Source organism: Sebastes fasciatus, chromosome 20 (genome assembly GCF_043250625.1).
Source record: "Sebastes fasciatus isolate fSebFas1 chromosome 20, fSebFas1.pri, whole genome shotgun sequence".
Lineage (NCBI taxonomy): Eukaryota > Metazoa > Chordata > Actinopteri > Perciformes > Sebastidae > Sebastes > Sebastes fasciatus.
This window is the reverse complement of record NC_133814.1, coordinates 13,347,344-13,366,788: the sequence shown is the minus strand read 5'-3', so window position 1 is coordinate 13,366,788 and position 19,445 is coordinate 13,347,344. Positions and strand designations below refer to the sequence as shown.

Genomic DNA, 19,445 nt, shown 5'->3' with positions numbered 1-19,445 from the left:
AACAAACAAACAATAGCACATGCACAACAACAGCACTATGTAATGATACATTGAACCGCTGACACGCTACCCAGAAAACGTAAACACAGAACTGTTCCCGTACCCGTGGTTACGGTACAAGGGAACACTGTAATGTGTTTTAATTGTAGTCTAGAGCCCTGGGTCCAGCCAAAAAAAAACATGTGATTCAGTCAGTCATTCAGGTTTGGCTCCATTTCCTTTGTCAAATGTAGGCTTATCGGACCACGGCTAGAAACCCCAAAAATTAAGAAAAACAGGTTGGATCTAGGTAGCAAGTTTGTATGCAACAGTACAAAATGAGTGAGTATTTTGACCCTATCATCATTTTTATGCATATTTTCCAACTCCAAGCTGTATAAACTTGAATGCTTATTGGATTTAAGCATATCAGGTGATGTGTATTTGTGTAATGAGGGAGGGTGTGGCCTAAGGAGATCAACACCCTATATCAAGGTGTGCAGAATTATTAGGCAGCTTCTTTTCCTCAGGCAAAATGGGCCAAAAAAGAGATTTAACTGACTCTGAAAAGTCAAAAATTGTAAAAAGTCTTTCAGAGGGATGCAGCACTCTTGAAATTGCTAAGATATTGGGACGTGATCACAGAACCATCAAACGTTTTGTTGCAAATAGTCAACAGGGTCAAACGTGAAGCTACCAGGAACCCATTATCCTCCAGTGCTGTCATATTTCAGAACTGCAACCTACCTGGAGTGCCCAGAAGTACAAGGTGTTCAGTGCTCAGAGATATGGCCAAGGTAAGGAAGGCTGAAACCCGACCACTACTGAACAAGACACATAAGTTGAAACGTAAAGACTGGGCCAAGAAATATTTGAAGACAGATTTTTCAAAGGTTGTATGGACTGATGAGATGAGAGTGACTCTTGAAGGACCAGATGGATGGGCCTGTGGCTGGATCAGTAACGGGCACAGATCTCCACTTCGACTCAGACGCCAGCAAGGTGGAGGTGGGGTACTGGTATGGGCTGGTATTATTAAAGATGAGCTAGTTGGACCTTTTCGGGTTGAAGATGGACTCAAAATCAACTCCCAAACCTACTGCCAGTTTTTATAAGCCACTTTCTTCAAGCAGTGGTACAGGAAAAAGTCTGCATCTTTCAAGAAGACCATGATTTTTATGCAGGACAATGCTCCATCGCTGACACGTCTCTTCAACACCGCGTGGAAGTCGGTGACAGTGCCTAAGGAGTGGCAGACCGGGGTGGTGGTTCCCCTTTTCAAAAAGGGGGACCAGAGAGTGTGTGCCAATTACAGGGGTATCACACTGCTCAGCCTCCCTGGTAAAGTCTACTCCAAGGTGCTGGAAAGGAGGGTTCGGCCGATAGTCGAACCTCAGATCGAAGAGGAACAATGCGGATTCCGTCCTGGCCGTGGAACAGCGGACCAGCTTTTCACTCTCGCAAGGATCCTGGAGGGGGCCTGGGAGTATGCCCATCCAGTCTACATGTGTTTTGTGGACTTGGAGAAGGCATATGACCGGGTCCCCCGGGAGATACTGTGGGGGGTGCTGCGGGAGTATGGGGTGAGGGGGGCACTTCTCAGGGCCATCCAATCCCTGTACGCCCAAAGCGAGAGCTGTGTTCGGATCCTCGGCAATAAGTCGGACTCGTTTCCGGTGGGGGTTGGCCTCCGCCAGGGCTGCGCTTTGTCACCAATCCTGTTCGTGATATTCATGGACAGGATATCGAGGCGTAGTCGGGTGGAGGAGGGTTTGCAGATCGGTGTGCTGAGGATCTCATCGCTGCTTTTTGCAGATGATGTGGTCCTGTTGGCATCATCGGTCTGCGACCTCCAGCACTCACTGGATCGGTTCGCAGCCGAGTGTGACGCAGTCGGGATGAGAATCAGCACCTCTAAATCTGAGGCCATGGTTCTCAGCAGGAAACCGGTGGTTTGCCTACTCCGGGTAGGGAATGAGTCCTTACCCCAAGTGAAGGAGTTTAAGTATCTCGGGGTCTTGTTCGCGAGTGAGGGGACGATGGAACGTGAGATTGGTCGGAGAATCGGAGCAGCAGGGGCGGTATTGCATTCGCTTTACCGCACCGTTGTGACGAAAAGAGAGCTGAGCCGGAAGGCAAAGCTCTCGATCTACCGTTCAATCTTCGTTCCTACTCTCACCTATGGTCATGAGGGTTGGGTCATGACCGAAAGAACGAGGTCGCGGGTGCAAGCGGCCGAAATGGGTTTCCTCAGGAGGGTGGCTGGCGTCTCCCTTAGAGATAGGGTAAGAAGCTCAGTCATCCGTGAGGGACTCGGAGTAGAGTCCTTGCTCCTTTGCGTCGAAAGGAGCCAGTTGAGGTGGTTCGGGCATCTAGCACGGATGCCTCCTGGGCGCCTCCCTTGGGAGGTGTTCCAGGCACGACCAGCTGGGAGGAGACCACGGGGAAGACCCAGGACTAGGTGGAGAGATTATATCTCTACTCTGGCCTGGGAACGCCTCGGGATCCCCCAGTCAGAGCTGGTTAATGTGGCCCGGGAAAGGGAAGTTTGGGGTCCCCTGCTGGAGCTGTTGCCCCTGCGACCCGATCCCGGATAAGCGGTTGAAGATGGATGGATGGAATGCTCCATCGCATGCATCGAAGTACTCCACTGCGTGGCTAGCCAGTAAAGGCCTTAAAGATGACCTAAACCCTATAGAGAACTTGTGGGCCCTTCTCAAACGGGAGATCTACGGTGAAGGAAAACAGTACACTAGGGCTGCACCTAACGATTATTTTTTTAACGATTAATCTAACGATTATTTTTTCGATTAGTCGATTAATCTAACGACTAATTCATCAATTATTCGAATTTTTTTTTTATAAATAAATATCAAAAACTTGACTCATTATTTCAATACTTTATTCAAATATCGTCTCTTATGAACATATACATAAAACAAGAATATTATTATGGCATTATTTCACAACAAAAAATATACTAGTCTTTACTGGTAATCTGTTTTCAGTCCAACATACAATTTCTCCAAAATAAAATTAAAACAAGAGCTTGTATTGTAAATTCATGTAAAAGGAATAAATGCAGTGTTCTTTTTGTGGAAAAAGTCCTCCACTCTGCTTTGTCTTATCCTGAAAAAGAGACACAGAAAGCCATTAGAATAATGATAATAGTGGCACATTTTAAAACAGGTCTAATTTCCACAGCACTGTTGTGTTATGCCATTAGGCTAATAATAATAATAATAATCCTCATCAGTATTTTTACTTAAGTACTTAACTTAAAACTTTAAATGGTTTGGACATGGATTTATTTCATCACTGTAATAATATGCAGTTAAGATAAACTCTAGCACATGTACTTTTGCATCAGTGTGGAGAAAGAGAGAAATAATTGAAACTATTTACAGACTAACAGTCACAGACTGTAGAACAATATGTAATGTTACTATAAGCCATTTTCTCACTTGTACATCGCCGTTAAAGTAAACAGAAAATATAAAACAGCCGAATAACAACGTTAGATGACGCATGGTGTAACGTTACGTTAGGTTACTATAACAGTGATCCATAAAATACTTTTAACATGGTGGTGATGAAGAAACATTTTAAAAACAAACTTTAAATGACTACTGCTAACAGAAACATGCCCGCGCTTTTACAATCTTAATATATCATGCCTGGGTGATGAAAAAGTAAACGGGACTTACAGCGGTGTGTTGCTGCTGTCTTCTTCACGCAGCGCTCGGGGATGCCTTCTTGTCAGGTGATGGTGCATTGCACTTGTACTGCTGTGGTACGCCATCTCCATTCTGCACAAATTACAGAGCACCGGATTGTTGGGTCTTTGTTTGAAGTATTCCCACACCTTTGATGAACGTGGGAGAGTTTTTTTTTTACGCTTCTTGCTCTCTGGGGGAATCAGAATCCATGCTCGGACCAGGCGCAGCGCATTTTCATTACGTCATCCAATGCGTCGACGCACGTTACGTAAATCGACGTATTTACGTAATCGACTACGTCGACGAATCGCCCCAGCCTTACAGTACACCTCTCTGAACAGTGTCTGGTAGGCTGTGGTTGCTGCTGCACAAAAAGTTGATCGTCAACAGATCAAGAAACTGACACACGCCATGAATGGAAGGCTTATGACTGTTATTGAAAAGAAGGGTGGCTATATTGGTCACTGATTTTTTTTTTTGTAGAAATGTCAGAAATGTTTATTTGTAAATTTTGAGTTGTTTGTTTATTATTCTCACTTTAACAGATGAAAATAAACAAGTGAGATGGGAAAATTTTCATTTTTCATTTAGTTGCATAATAATTGTGCACACTAATAGTTGCCCAATAATTGTGCACACAGATATTCTCCTAAGAAAGCCAAGACCTCACTTTTACTCTTAAATATTCAGGTTTGAGGTTTATTAACATTTTGGATTAACCGAGAGCACTGTAGTTGTTTAATAATAAAATTAATCCTCAAAAATACAACTTGCCTAATAATTGTGCACACAGTCTATATCGCTCCTACATATGATAGCCAAGACTTTTATGGCAGTATCAAGGAGAATATAGGATGGTTACTTCAACTACTGGCTGGTTATTAGTGAGGCAAGACAGAAAATAAAGCCACATATACTGTAAACTCTATTCTTTCTATGCTTGCAATTTGATAGTAGGCCTACAGTAATAAATGCATTGGTATCCAGATAGAAATATCTGGAGACAAAATAATTAATGGTTTGGGCTTCCGTGACCGAGTAAATGAAACTACACCTGACTTATCAAGAAAAACAGGATTGATGGAGGGAGTGGTCACTCCATATATATAACATTGCATGTGGGTGGCTGGGGAGTGACAAAGACAAAAGCTTATTACAAGAAAGACTCTCTGCGCTTACTGAAGGCAAAATTAAGTGACAGCACAGCATGGCAGCCTGGACTCTGTTGATACTCCTGATGTGTGCCGTCCTCACTGGGCAAGGTGAGCTTTTACACCGAGTTACCAATTTATTATCTATTTCAAACCAATACATTCTCTCTTTTAAAGCTTGTGTTTAGTTTTTGTTTACCGTGTTAGAGAGGCTCTGACGTTATGGTCATTTTTAAAGGTCACCTATTATGCAAAATGCACTTTTCCATGTCTTTTAAACATCAATATCTGTCCCCAGTGTGTCTACAGGCCACCATAGTATCATAAAAGACCATCCTCTCTCTTTTTCTCCTCCTCCGTTTGTCCGGAAATGGGTGCAGAAAAAAAATTCGCTTTTTTCCTTGTATCCTGACGTCATTAGGGAATGCAAGTCACGTGAGGGTTTCCTGGTCGAACCAGAGAGAACCTTCAGTAGCTGACCCCAGCCCACAGCGCGTCACTGTCTCTCCTCCTCAACCGAACTTGAGCAAAGTAGCTCCTACAGTTAGTCTGCAAGAACCAGCAGAACAGGCTTCATGTACTCCCATCATCTAAATATAGCATGTTCTTTCACAAAGGCTTTATGTAATTACACTGTTTAAACAGATGATATTTATATATTATATATATTTGATGTCATGCATGTAGCAGAATACAGGTAGTAAATAGTGACTTGTAAGCAACACAACACATTTCTGTTTCACAGTCAAACTTTATTTGAGTAGACAGATGACAATATTAATTATTCACAGCATTTGTAATCATCCCACCTGCAGTTATGTTAACATGGTACAGGAGAAAGTCTTCAGCTCTGGTAAACTATGGTAAGCTAAGCTCCGGTGGTCTGTAGTCATGGTAACACAGAGACAGCTACTACTGTAAATAATATACCATTACTCTGATCTTCCATACATTTATCTTTTAGCAGAAATAATGAACTGACTACTGTTTCACATCTTCTATTTTCCACCCTGATGGTCGCTGTGTTTACACACCGTGTCATAGCGGTAGCATGTAGCTAACCCGTTAGCATGTAGCTACATGCTAACGGGTTAGCTACATGCTACCGGGTTAGCTTTGTATCTCCATGTAAACAGAGCCATCTGCTCTCAGCTGTCTGCTCTCCTCTGGGATGATTCTGTCGGTCATTTCTCACAGATGGATCTGTAAAGACAGACGTAAAACAGAGTGTATGTTTACGGTTTACAGAGTTGATGCATGAGGTAAACACTGAGCTAACTAACAGAGCTATAAACAGCATTATTTACCTGAGAGAAACCGTCAGGAAAACCTGGAATCTGGACCGCAGATGTTGATCATGTGTCGCCGATTTCTGATCAGATTCCTCCGGTAACGTGCGCTGGGTGAAGTTTCTGGTTTATAAACTTTATTCTAGCTGCTCTCTCTCCACTCGTCTCTCTCAGAGAGAGAGAGAGAGAGAGAGAGAGAGAGAGAGAGAGAGCTTCTCCGGGAGGGAGGGGGAGGGTGACGCTGTTGTTGAGGACGTTTGATTGACAGAAAACGCTGACCAATCAGAGCAGAGTGGGAGGAGACAGAGGCTAGACACAGAAATCAGCACTTTTGGAAATGGGCTGAAACATGCTGGAATGCATGATCTGATTGTTTTTTTGAAAAAAAAACTTCAGAGACATGGTTTGGAGGTGTCTGAGACCTATAATAACTAGTTTAAATGGAGTATAATATGTGACCTTTAAGGATGTAGATGTGCTGGATTGTAAATTTCTATGTTGAAATGTCAGTTTCTTTTACACACAGTTAAAAACACCTCTTAATATAAACTTCATAAAGACGGGGTGTATGGCACGGCTGTTGTATTGTACAGAGCTATCAAATAATGCCAATTAAAATTGTGATAATAATCAATAATGAAATGTTTGTAAAACATTGCCAGGTGTGTTGTCAAGTGGTTACTTTCAGAGGTGCACAAAACAATGTCTGGGCTTCCAGCTTAGATTTGTTAGGTCAAACAACTCAAACTCGGACCCGGCCCGCTGCGGCAAAGGCTCAGCCTTAAAGAAGAACTACGCCCATTTTCAAATTTCATACATGATATTCCTATGGTCTAAGACAGTACAAAAAATATTAGTAAACATGAACAACTATTTCCCAAGTCCAAAAACTAGAGTCCTAAAACTCAAATTTGTGATGTCATCAAACATAAAGTCTGGAACTGCTCTATAGTTATTTGCATCACAGAGATCCAATAAAGTTCCACAGTAGGGATGCACCGATACCAGTATCGTGTTTGATACTGTGCTCATGTACTTGTAGTTGATACCACTGTGGCAACGGGGTGTTAACTGACAAGATTAGTGCCTTGCATGCAGAGGTGCTGTGGTTGAAGTGCCTAATAAGCCGCCCAGCTGCAACGATAACCCAATGCACAAACAGGTTAAATCCATCATTTATCACCAGCTGCAGTGTATGCGCAAAACAGGCATTCCCCCAGTTCAATCTGACTTCAATATTACAGTACATCACCTCAGTGTTTAGATTAGTTTGCTAAAATGATCACATTTGTATGATCATACGCATCAAAGGGTTAAATCAAACATTGTCATGATGTGCAGTACTTTGGAAAAGTCTTGGGCCAATCTTAAAATGTTTAAAGCCATTTGGCTGACCAAGTAAATGAAACAGTGTATAAGAAAATATGACACATAATAAGGAGTTGAAGAAGCAGCTGGAGCTCTAGTGCCACCTTATGGCTGTAGTTTCTCATATCTACTATACTACTAATGCTCATCTCTTTTTCCTACAGGGTCAAAGGCTCAGGGTAAGCACAGTCACATGTCATATATTGCAGAGATGCACTGTAACAATGATGAACTACAAATGGAAAACATTTAAAGTGTCACACACGAATCAGCCTCACTTTACTTTACTGACATACAGTTGTCTATGCTCTGCCAGATTGTGGAATGGCACCTCTGAACACAAGAATAGTGGGTGGTGTGAATGCCACAGCCGGGTCATGGCCCTGGCAGGTCAGCGTGCACCTCCATTTCCCGCCGAGAAGCGTACACATCTGTGGAGGGACCCTCATCAGTAACCAGTGGGTACTCACAGCAGCCCACTGCATCGTAACGTAAGAGAAACTCAGAGCACCTGCGTCTGTTGCCTAATGCATTTTTCTTTTTCAGATTTCTATTATGCTTTTGATACAGTGGAGCATCCATTCATTTTACCATCTTTAATGAAATTTGTCTTTGGTAATTATTTTGAAGAATAGTAACAGCTGTATAACCTATTGGGGGTACATCCCTAATGCCGGGCACACACTACACGATTATCGAGCCGATCTTGGGCCTCATCCCTCCCGACAATCGTCAGCAAAGCCCCGATTATTTGATGGTTCTAAAGATTATTTTGCTAGATATTCCTGTAGTGTGAGGTATGTTAAGAGATTACATTCCCCAATCAGCTTGGCAGGAGGCTAAAAAACTCACCAAACTTATGCTAAATTTTGGCGAGGAAAAACGGTCATAGCCATTTTCAAAAGGGGTCCCTTGACCTCTCACCTCCAGATATGTGAATGAAAATGGGTTCTATGGGTACCCACGAGTCTCCCCTTTACAGACATACCCACTTTATGATAATCCCAAGCAATTTGGGGCAAGTCATAGTCAAGTCAGCACACTGACAGCTGTTGTTGCCTGTTGGGCTTGCCATGTTATGATTTGAGCAGGGTTTTTTATATGATAGGATTTCTGGACAATATTTGTCCTTGTTTTCTGTTGCTAATTGATTTCCAATAATAAATATATAATAATAATAATAATAACTTGGATTTATATAGCGCCTTTCAAGAAACCAAAGGTCGCTTAACATAGACATAAATAAACACAACAACTGCTTTGCTGGGAATCACGGACAGAACTCCATAGCAGCAGTCCAAACGGGAGGTGACGAAAGCATGGATTAGGGTTTCTGCCACGGAGTCAGATGGTGATTTCCGGAGACAGGGACAGATCTTTTATAGAGCCTCTCCAGTTGACGGCCGGTGGTCTTTTGGGTGCGAAGTTCAGTGGTGAACCAGGGGGCGGGACGGGTGTAGGAGACAGTCCGGGTTTTGAGGGGGGCAAGGGAGTCAAGGCTGCCGTATACAGTGGCGTTGTAGTGGGCAACCAGCCCATCAGCAGAGGTGTCGTGGGGATCTGAGGCCAGATGGGTCGCTATCAGGTCGTTTAGAGCTGGTGTACTCACTGTCTTGATGTTCCTGTATGAGATGGTACGTTTTGTGCGCTGCCTGGGCAGGGTGACGGGAACAGTGCGAAGAACAGCGAGATGGTCTGAAACAGCAAGGTCCAGGCACTGCAGATGGGAGGGAATTGTGCCAGCGGAGCACACCAGATCCAGCGTGTGGCCTTTAGTGTGGGTGGGGCCTTTAACATGCTGTGTGATGTTGAAGCAGTCCAACAGTGACAAGAATTCAGTGGCAAACAAGCAGCTGGTGGAGTCCACATGAATATTGAAGTCACCGAGCAGGAGTGTAGATGGAGACATGGAGCAGACAGAGGTGAGAAGCTCAGACAGCTCAGACGTGAAGGTAGTAGAGGCTTTAGGGGGGCGGTAGATGAGGACAACCTGGAGCTGTGTAGACCCAACCAGAGAGAAAGTGACATACTCAAACGAGGTGACATTGGGTAGTGGGAGTTCTTTAACCAGGATGTCAGCTCGATGTATAACAGCCAGCCTGCCGCCACGACCCATGGAGCGAGGCTTCTGTATGTAGACATATCCAGGGGGAGTGGCTTGATTAAGTTCCATGAAATCCTACTGATTTTGCCAAGTCTCAGTTAGGCAGAGAAAGTCAATTTTCCTGCCAGTGATGATATCATGGATGAGTAGTGCTTTATGTTAAGTGAGCGAGCATTCTGCAGCATAAATGTTGCACTGTTGTTTGTGAATGCTGGGGCAGGCGGTGTGGAGGGAATGACACAAACCAGGGGCCTCAGATTGTTCAGGGTGCACACGTGTGGTTTGTTGTGATGACGTCGTAGCTGCGTGTTGGAGCGCCTGTCGGACAGTACGGAGGGAATACCATGATCTGAGTAAACAAACTTGCACCGGGACGCTCTATGGACATAACGGGGGCGACGTAGAAGTCCGAGGGATTTAATGTCAGCGATGCAGTTTGGAGTGAAGTGACAAAAGAGGTCCAGGAGTTGCGTTGTTGAGTATTTGAAGAACACCATGTCTGCAACAGTGGAACGCCGGCTAATTCCTGGAGCCGCAATCCGTGGAGGTGGCTCCCAGCCTCGGACCGCAGCAGCAGCAAACAGTGTAGCTAGAACAGAATGTGGGTAGTCCTGGAGTCGTGGCATGGATATGTCCAGACGTGAGAAGCAGACTGACGTTGGATAATCCACAGTATGTTGATAGCGCCGATGGATCGCTTGGTCGGCGGAGCTAACAGCTGACCGGCGGCTAACAGCTAATGTTAACAGCTGATCAGTGGAGAAGGTGAGCACACAGAGCCAAATGTGCACAATCTTCGAACAGTTAGCAACACCAGAGAGTGAAGTGTAGAGACAACTTATAATGTTAACTTATTCCTACATGCAGTGAATATGGGCACAGATTTACACAAAAGCAAAGTTTTGCTACGGGAATGAGAAGCGGCGACATACACCCCAGCGTCCTCTCAATCCGAAATCACTATCTCTCTACTCTCTCTACTCATATACATACATTTATATAAAGTAAGCATATTTGTCCACTACCATGTTGATAACAGTATTAAATACTTGACAAATTTCCCTTTAACCTTCTGAATTGATAAAAACAATATCAAAAAAATACCTTCAAAATACCACATTAAGACACCAAGACCTTGAGAAACACCATAGAAAAAGGTCAAGCTGTGATGTGGAAAGAAAAGCTTTTGACACAGAATTGCATTTTTTGGTGATTGGATGGTGAGCACTTCTGTTTTGGAAACTGCTCAGAAACCCCCTTATTGTGAATATACCTATGACAGACATACATCCTCTGAATGCCCTAGGTCTCTAGTTTGTGGTTGTAAAGTTTCATTATCCTAGAAGTCACAACATCTAATTTTATACAGTGAAGTCAAGTTTCAAAGAATTGTCAAATTACAATGAAATGTTTACTATGGGGACTAACATCACACTTGACTACAAGTGGTCTCATTGAATCCACAAGAGTGACAACTTTCCAGTCATACCCAATTCATGCAATTCCAAGGCTGTGTAGGGACCCCAGTATGCAATAACACATTTATACTGCCGGCGGGCCGGCGGATTGTTAAGAGGTTAAACCTGCATTCTGAAACAGGTCCTCTGGGTTTCTTATGTTGAGTCTAGTTCTTTCCTTTCTTGGGAAATGGGAGTATACAGTCAGAATGGTATGGGTCAGACTCTTGCTTTTCTAACATTTGTCTGCCTTTACTTAATTCTTCTTCTTCTTCTTTCGGCTGCTCCGGTTAGGGGTCACCACAGCGGATCATCTGCATGTCCTCCCTCAACACATCTATAAACCTCCACTTGGGCCTTCCTCTTTTCCTCTTGCCTGGCAGCTCCATCTTCAGCATCCTTCTCCTTATATACCCCGCATATCTTCTTTGTACATGTCCAAACCATCTCAATCTCGCCTCTCTTGCTTTGGATCCAAACCGTCTAACCTGAGCTGTCCCTCTAATGTACTCATTCCTAATCCTATCCATTCTCGTCACTCCCAACGAACATCTTAGCATCTTCAACTCTGCCACCTCCAGCTCCGCATCCTGTCTTTTGGTCAGCACCACTGCCTCCAAATCATACAACATAGCTGGTCTCACTACCATCCTATTAACCTTGCTGGTACCTCTGCCTTTACTTAATTGATGAAGTAAAATTTACTGATACACCAGCAGACAAAACTTGATGCAACCTGTTAGTTAGTCTTTATAATGAGTATTTTATCGATTTATTCTTTTATCCAGGAACTCTACTCGTAATTGGCTTCTGTACTTGGGCAGAGAGACTCAGTCTGGCCCTAATGATAATGAGGTGAATCGCACCGTGTCCCAGATCATCCGCCATCCTGACTACAACAACACCTTGTTTAACAACGACATTGCCCTAATGAAGCTCAGCACCCCTGTCACTTTCACTGACTTCATCAGACCTGTCTGCCTGGCAAGTAACACCAGCCAGTTTCACAACTCCACCCCCTGCTGGACCACTGGTTGGGGCAGACTTAGCAGGGATGGTGAGTATTGGCATGCTAACTCAAGATAGTAAACACAGTACCTGCTAAACATCAACATGTTTGCATAGTCATTGTGAGCATGTTAGCATACTGACATTAACATTTAACTCAAAGCACTGCTGTGCCTGGTACAGCCTTACAGAGCTGCTAGCATGGCTGTAGAGTCTTTGTCTCGTTTCGTGACAGTTAATCCTCTACCCACACTCTTTTTCAATCGTATTTTCAGGTACATGGTGCACTGTCACATGAACGAGCACACAAAAAAAAAAATCATCAATCAACAAAAGTTATTTGATGAGAAAAAAGCCGCCACCACCACCAAAACAAATCTCTTTAAAACTGCAAAAGAATGAAAAGAAATAGTGTTCCTTATGATTTCATACTCTGTCTCTCCCACAGAGCCATTAGTAGCCTTTGACGCCCTGCAGGAGGTTCAGATTCCTGTCGTTGGACAAAATCAGTGTCGTTGCAGCTCCCGCGAATATGAAGATATACTCACTGATGAAATGGTGTGTGCGGGACGAGACAACAAAGGAGCATGCCAGGTGAAAAAAAAAAATCAATCCATTGTTGTAATATTTGAAGTAGCTGTTTTTGATTTGTTTTTCTTTCTTGACACTCTCAAAAGAAACTCTTGCATACTCACACATGCAGTTGAAATACTATCTCTCGTCTTACATCCTTCTTTACCAATTTCAGCACTATAATGTAAGCTTTTAAATTGTTGCTATTAAAATGTTATTGTCAGTGAGAATGTTTTAGGCTATGTAAGGTTACTCCAGTCTTATTCTGTGCATGCTACCAGCAGGATTAATTAACTGTTTGTCTCTCCTCTTTCAGGGGGACTCCGGAGGACCTTTGCAATGCAAACAAGGCCCGCGGTGGATCCAGGCTGGCATTACCAGTTTTGGAGTACCTTGTGCCCTGCCTGGTTTCCCTGAGGTCTATGCCCGATTGTCTGAATTCCAGACTTGGATCACGGATCAAGTGGCGGGAGCGAATGTTAGGTTTGTGACATTCACCTCCAGTGGCACCGATCCAGACAACAGCTTTGTGTGTTCCAGGTTAAATGGGACCACAATAGCTCCAAATACAACTACCACAACAAATTCCATAGCATCAACTGTTGCAACTGAGCTTACATTTGTTGTCAGCTTAGTGACGGTGTTCCTGCAGCACACTGTAGCTCCATAGCACAGTTTTGAGCTAACAACTTCTAAATTTCTTCTTCTGTTGTGTTAGGTTATATTAGTCTTTTAAATCAGTCTACAAAGATTATACTTATACGTATAACATCACAAGATTGTAGCAGAGTTTGTGTGGTGAAAATGTCACCACCCTGTAGCTTTGGAACATGGTTTTGTCTCATGGTTTAAATTAGGGATGTCAATAATGAACCGTTTAACAGTTAACCGACATTAAGCATTTTAACCGATTAACGCTATCAGTTAAAAAAAATGTTAATAATTAATTCAAAAGCTGAGCGGCTCAGAGGAGCGGCTCGTCTCTTTAAGGAGAAAAGCTGGTCCATCTTAACAGCCCACCTTAACAGGCGGAGCTGGAGTTACAGGATACAGTAAGTTGGCTCCGGTCTCTCCATGGATGTATTAAAAGAACAGCTCCAGCTCGCTTGAGCGTAGGAGTTGTAGTTTCGTAGCATTTATTCACCGACAAATAAACTGTACACACACTGCTACACCTACGTTCACAGCTTTAACGTCACCAACAACCTCACACTCACCGCCAACACACACATACGGAAAGTGGCTGCATGTCCGCGACACTACACGCAGCATCGTGGCTGCTAAGTTAATGCTCCCGGACGGGTGAACTGGGGACTCCTGTCAACGGATATCTGTTGTGCTCTGGCAGCTGGTACACCGCTGCATGCGAGGCACAAATCTTTTCGGTTAACGGTTAATAATCGGTTAAGAACATTTTTCAAAATGAGCATCCCTAGTTTAAATGTTTTTTGGATTGCACATAGTTCTTTCTTATTGGCCTATTTTAATGTAACACAAACTTCATTTAACGCATACATCTTCTTTGAAATGATTTCTCATTTCCATAAATAATGGTATAAAGCCATTCATGTTATCAGTTACACCACAATGCACTTATTAAAACAACTACTCACGCATGCTCTGTTTTTCTCCATCAGTCACAAATGGGTTGAAATATAAAACTAAATCTAAAATCTAGATCTAAAACTAAAGAAAAGAAATGGATTTAGTCTGAATTGGCACTGGTGGTATTGGTAATACTGAAAAAATAATGAATGACTTGGCATGAAACAAATATTCAGGTCTTTGATATAAAATACCCAATTACATGTAAAAGTCCTGCATAGAGGCTGGTCCTTACGGTGTTAAGTCTCACCAATCTAAGACGTTGTAAATTTCAATCTGTAACAATGCATCATACAGTATTTTATGATCTTACCATTAAATCTTGTTTAAAATCTATGCAGTACTTAGTGACCAAACTACAGACATCAGATAACTGTGATGGAGTAAAAGTATAACATTACTGGTGTATCACATTAATACATATTATCATCATTTTGTTAGTTTTCTCTGTAGCTCTTACGGTGTGTACCTGATTCAACTAGTGGAGAATGGATATTAGCCAGCAGGAACAGGACCGGAACAAAATGAGAACCAAGAAAGACACTTACCTGCAAGGTCATCACCTACATCACCTATCACACATAAATCAACTAGGAACATTAATAATTAACCGTTTAACTGACATTCAAAATTTTGATCGATTAAAGCTATCAGTTAAACGGTTTAAAGAAATATTAAAAATGAATAAAAAGCTTACAAAACTCAGAGGAGCGGCTTGTCACAACAGTGAAAAAACTTCACATTTTGGTAGAGCATTGAGAATAATGGCAGAGACTGTTTAAGGAAGGGTAGAAACTGAGTAGAGTTAAGGATATAGTAGTTTAGTATTGAATAACTGAGTCATATACTTAAAAAATAATCCAAAGAAAGGGTGATGTCATGTATTGTGTTGTATTACTGGAGTTACCACTAGGTGGAGCTGTAACATTGTATATGTTGTTGTTGTATACAGGATATTGCAGTTGAACTAGTAAACATTGCTCAGTCTGCTACAAGCGGTCTCTTCCTTTGGTACATTCATATAAATATTTCTGTGGGTACGATACAACACAGTATCTCTATTAAAATTAGAAAATCTGCCTGAAAACAATATGTAAAACTGAATTAGCTGATACCAAAATATTACCACACACAAATTAAACTGGTTTACTAAATTGATTTCCACTCCAAAGAAACAATTATATAACAAACATGAAACAAATGTCAGCATTTAAAAGAAAAAAAAGCTCCGTTTTATTTTTCATGGCAAGGGCGCTGCCATGTTGCAGTACTCTAGCCTGTGACGTCACTCGTTTGGTTGGCTCGGCTGAGTTACACAGATGCAACGGTAGAGACTGTGAAAGACGGAGACTGAGGAGACAAGGCGGAAGAAAACTAAAAGGGGGACAATATTGTATTGTTCCTGGATGTGAAGATGAGTTTTACTATGTTAAAACCAAGGACAACACAGTGTAAAACTCATCTTTACATCCAGGAACAATACAATAGTGTCCCCCCTTTTGTTTTCTTCTGTCCTGTGTCGCCTCAGTCTTTCATCTTTCCTGGTCCCTAACAAGGCCTATAGAAAGGGGGCTGGGTCACGCGTCATATCTTTGGGGGTGTAACACGTGCGCAGTCAAATCTGGTCTGCACTCGCCGAAATTGAGCTAATCGCAACGCACGACCACAGCTTCAGGTACACTGTGCATGTGTTATACCTCATACCTCAAGACCCATGTCTGCCCGTGACCCAGCCTCCTTTCCATAGGCCTTGGTGTCTCAGAGCCAACCAACCTGGTGACACGCCAGAGTACTGCAACATGGCGGAGCTCTTGCGACAATAGATAAAATGGAGCCTCTTTTTTTTCTTTTAAGTGCTTACATTTGTCATGTTTGTTATATAAATTGTTAATTCGAATGGAAATCCATTCAGTAAACCAGCTTAACTTGGTTGACCTCTTCATTTCCACTTTAAATCCTCCCAGGTTTCTTTCTCTAACGTTACTCCTCACCCTTTTTACCACTATTTCCCTACAGCAAACTCGGCTCAAATAACGTTAGATTACTTAACTAGATGCTCCCCCTCCTCATTATCCTCAACAGAGCAAAAACACAGAAAGTCCAACTCAGTTATTAAGCTGGTTCACTAAATTGATTTCCACTCCAATGAACAATTATATAACAAACATGACAAATGTCAGCATTTAAAAGAATAAAAAACTCTTATTTTTCGTGGCAAGGGCGCTGCCATGTTGCAATACTGTGCCGAGTGACGTCACTCGTTTCGTTGGCTCGGCTAAGTTGCACAATGCAAAACCAAGGACAACACAGTGTAAAATTCATCTTTACATCCAGGAACAATACAATAGTGTCCCCCCCTTTTGTTGTCTTCTGTCCTGTGTCTCCTCAGTCTCCGTCTTTCCTGGTCTCTAAGAGCTAACCAACCTGGTGACATCACACGCCAGAGTACTGCAACATGGCGGCGCTCTTGCCACCAATAGATAAAACGGAGCCTCTTTTTTTCTTTTAAATGCTTACATTTGTCATGATTAGAATATAAATTGATCATTAGAGTGGAAATCCATTCAGTAAACCAGCTTAACTTGGTTGACTGCTTCATTTCCACTTTAAATCCTCCCAGGTTTCTTTCTCTAACGTTACTCCTCACCCTTTTTACCACTATTTCCCTACAGCAAACTCGGCTCAAATAACGTTAGATTACTTAACTAGATGCTCCCCCTCCTCATTATCCTCAACAGAGCAAAAACACAGAAAGTCCAACTCAGTTATTAAGCTGGTTCACTAAATTGATTTCCACTCCAATGAACAATTATATAACAAACATGACAAATGTCAGCATTTAAAAGAATAAAAAACTCTTATTTTTCGTGGCAAGGGCGCTGCCATGTTGCAATACTGTGCCGAGTGACGTCACTCGTTTCGTTGGCTCGGCTAAGTTGCACAATGCAAAACCAAGGACAACACAGTGTAAAATTCATCTTTACATCCAGGAACAATACAATAGTGTCCCCCCTTTTGTTGTCTTCTGTCCTGTGTCTCCTCAGTCTCCGTCTTTCCTGGTCTCTAAGAGCTAACCAACCTGGTGACATCACACGCCAGAGTACTGCAACATGGCGGCGCTCTTGCCACCAATAGATAAAACGGAGCCTCTTTTTTTCTTTTAAATGCTTACATTTGTCATGATTAGAATATAAATTGATCATTAGAGTGGAAATCCATTCAGTAAACCAGCTTAACTTGGTTGACTGCTTCATTTCCACTTTAAATCCTCCCAGGTTTCTTTCTCTAACGTTACTTCTCACCCTTTTTTACCACTATTTCCCTACAGCAAACTCGGCACAAATAACGTTAGTGTCAGGGTGTGAGTTTAAAGGGTGGACCCAAATGCAGAGTTACCAGGAAGAAAGGTAAATTTAAATAAAAGCAAGCTTTAATAAATGAAGCGGAAGTATCCAAACAACGAAAACCAACAGGCAGAAAAACCAAACTGAGAACAAAACCAAAATGACCAACCAGAAGACACGAGGAACACTAGGATCAAGGAGGGAGTGACGAGCAAACCGGGGGACAAGGTAGACAAGGCTGGAGCGACAAACGAACTGTAGTGATGTTACGTGCTGTGCCGAGGCTTCGGAGCGTGTTTTGAATAATCTAGGAAGTTTTCCGTGATGCGCGTACCGAGGCTTGTATAGTTTTAGACCAATTACGTCATTGATGACGTCCGAAGCCTCGCTGCCCAGCCATACCGCGTGACTGGTTCAGGAAGTGATTCAGATCTTGACTGGTTCAACCAATGCCACTTTCCAGAAGTGACACAGAACACTAATATTACCCCTCCTGCCATTATTACATTATATTACACTACACTACAATACAATTATTGACCAAAGGATTGGTTTACACACGTAAGATGCATTACTCATAAAACAATTAGTTTATTATACATGTATGTTATATACTCATAATATACTTACTAGAAAATAGACATAGATATAAATGGATTACATGGTAATTTATATTTTTATCACTGTTTATAGTCATTCCCAACAGCCTTTACTGGCGCAAAATACAGTATATCACAGATCTGTGGTCCCAGTAGACCACAACCAGCACTGCTCCCAGTAGACCACTTACACACCAAAAACTGACAATAACCTGATATTTTCAGGTGGAATTTCATTCATTCTCAATGTGCAACATCATTTTCCACTTGTGCAGTTTTGTTAATCGTCCGTTATGGCCAATACTGTATATACTGCTCCTATTTTTATACTTCCTTCTATTTAAATGGTTCATATTTTGTTACACTTTGTTTAGCTCTTTTTTTTTTACTGTGTTAGCTGATGCTTCTTGTTTTTTTTTGCACTATCCCCTTTGCTGCTGTACACTGCACATTTCCCCACTGCGTGACTAATAAAGGAATATCTTATCTTATCTTATCACATGGTTGAGATCATATCTGCCTGTTTTACACTCTTTGACCACCAGGTGGTTTCGTGCACATGAAGCTTCGAGAAATGAACTTCAATGCTTCATGAAGCTTAAGCTCGCCATCACTAACGAACTGACAAAGACAGAGGGGAACACACAAGCTTAAATACAAGAGGGTGATTAAACACAGGTGGAACCAATCAGGGCGGGGCAGACAATCAACAAAGGCGGGAAAACAAACAAAGGTAGGAAGTAAAACCAGACAAGACACAGGAGGAGTGAATTACAAAATACAACAGGAAACACTGGAATGAAAGAATATAAAAGAAACCAAAATCACAATAACAGAACTAATAAACCCAAAGGAGGAACATAAGACAATCTTAACTTATAACAAACAGAAAAAGTTCAATGTTCTGGCACAGCTAGACCATGACAGTTATATTATTTATAGACAACCACCCTCATCATTATCCTCAACAGAGCAAAAAAAAGGTCAAACTCACAGTTCTGTGTCAGTCCTGGTGAAATTATCCGACCTTGTAGCATCTGAACAAACAGGTGTCTTCATCAGAGGACACACACAGCGTTTCCCTTCACTGTGGGGGTCTGTCTGACCTTGAATCCAGCATTACTCAGGCTTCGGCTAAACACACAGCACTAACACCAACGCTAAAGCGAATTAACCGAGATTAAACAGAGAAAAGTTCGTGTTGTTGTCTTAATCTACTGCTATTTCACCTCCATTATGTCGACCCAGC

General features: G+C 42.3%; 2 protein-coding genes across 2 annotated transcripts in view; one reads left to right on the top strand and one right to left on the bottom strand.

Moving 5' to 3' along the window:
- Nucleotides 1-19,431, bottom strand: part of LOC141758834 (uncharacterized) — a 91,506-nt gene extending 72,075 nt beyond the window's left edge. Inside the window, exon 1 of the mRNA XM_074620577.1 lies at nt 19,191-19,431. Coding sequence (XP_074476678.1) covers nt 19,191-19,233 — 43 coding nt within the window. The 5' untranslated portion in view covers nt 19,234-19,431. The remainder of the gene's footprint in view (nt 1-19,190) is intronic.
- LOC141758835 (chymotrypsin-like protease CTRL-1) lies at nt 4,726-18,527 on the top strand. The gene is made up of 6 exons (XM_074620580.1): nt 4,726-4,960; nt 7,671-7,685; nt 7,823-7,997; nt 11,856-12,124; nt 12,524-12,669; nt 12,965-18,527. Exons 1-6 carry the CDS (start codon nt 4,906-4,908, stop codon nt 13,316-13,318), a joined length of 1,014 nt encoding a protein of 337 aa, XP_074476681.1. The 5' UTR covers nt 4,726-4,905; the 3' UTR covers nt 13,319-18,527.
- Nucleotides 19,432-19,445: the final 14 nt, after the last annotated feature.

Excerpts from the sequence above, each read along its gene's own strand:
- LOC141758835 (XM_074620580.1), top strand. The coding sequence starts at position 4,906 with ATGGCAGCCTGGACTCTGTTGATACTCCTGATGTGTGCCGTCCTCACT. Across the intron at positions 7,998-11,855 it reads GCAGCCCACTGCATCGTAAC|GAACTCTACTCGTAATTGGC; the intron begins GTAAGAGAAACT and ends TCTTTTATCCAG. Across the intron at positions 12,670-12,964 it reads ACAACAAAGGAGCATGCCAG|GGGGACTCCGGAGGACCTTT; the intron begins GTGAAAAAAAAA and ends CTCCTCTTTCAG.